Raw genomic sequence first — 1,141 nt, forward strand, 5'->3', positions numbered from 1 at the left:
GGTCTTACTGTGGTCCAGGTTCCACATGGTCTTACTGTGGTCCAGGTTCCACATGGTCTTACTGTGGTCCAGGTTCCACATGGTCTTACTGTGGTCCAGGTTCCACATGGTCATACTGTGGTCCAGGTTCCATGTGGTCTTACTGTGGTCCAGGTTCCACATGGCCTTACTGTGGTCCAGGTTCCATGTGGTCTGGGTCCATGTGGTCTGGGTCCATGTGGTCTGGGTCCATGTGGTCTGGGTCCATGTTGTCTGGGTCCATGTGGTCTGGGTCCATGTGGTCTGGGTCCATGTGGTCTGGGTCCATGTTGTGGGTCAGGTTTCATGCATAGAGTTAAGGTAACTAGAGTCACATGACCTGTGATTCACTAACAGTGGTGTCAAACTTTTTCTCTGACGACTGAAGAGCCTCGGTGGAACAAGAACAGTCCAAATATTTGTGGATGTGCACGTGGACTTTTGTGTGCACGTGAACATTTGTGTGCACGTGAACATTTGTGTGCACGTGGACACGTTGGTGCTCTCTTTAAAGAAGTTCTGGTTTCAGGTGGGGATGAAGGTCCTCGGCGTCAGCGCAGCAGTGTCTCTGGAGGAAAGAAAGCTCCAAAAAGAAACGCTCTCTACAGACGACTGCAGAACTTCCTGTACAACGTTCTGGAGAGACCTCGAGGCTGGGCCTTCATCTACCACGCCTACGTGTAAATATACCTGTGTACATATACCTGTGTACATACACCTGTGAACATATACCTGTGTACATACACCTGTGTACATATACCTGTGTACATACACCTGTGTACATATACCTGTGTACATACACCTGTGTACATACACCTGTGTACATATACCTGTGTACATACACCTGTGTACATACACCTGTGTACATATACCTGTACATACACCTGTGTACATACACCTGTGTACATATACCTGTGTACATATACCTGTGTACATATACCTGTACATACACCTGTGTACATATACCTGTGTACATATACCTGTACATACACCTGTGTACATACACCTGTGTACATATACCTGTGTACATATACCTGTGTACATATACCTGTACATATACCTGTGTACATATACCTGTGAACATACACCTGTGAACATATACCTGTGAACATACACCTGTGAA

At 46.4% G+C, this 1,141-nt stretch overlaps 1 protein-coding gene across 1 annotated transcript in view; it reads right to left on the minus strand.

Annotated features, from left to right (window-relative positions):
• Positions 1-735, minus strand: part of LOC106511606 (uncharacterized protein PF11_0213) — a 3,214-nt gene extending 2,479 nt beyond the window's left edge. The window contains exon 1 of the mRNA XM_014000362.1: positions 1-735. Within this exon, the coding sequence (XP_013855816.1) occupies positions 1-162 (162 nt within the window). The 5' untranslated portion in view covers positions 163-735.
• Between the last annotated feature and the right edge of the window lie 406 nt (positions 736-1,141).

The sequence above is a fragment of the Austrofundulus limnaeus genome, unplaced genomic scaffold (genome assembly GCF_001266775.1).
Source record: "Austrofundulus limnaeus strain Quisiro unplaced genomic scaffold, Austrofundulus_limnaeus-1.0 Scaffold2987, whole genome shotgun sequence".
Classification (NCBI taxonomy): domain Eukaryota; kingdom Metazoa; phylum Chordata; class Actinopteri; order Cyprinodontiformes; family Rivulidae; genus Austrofundulus; species Austrofundulus limnaeus.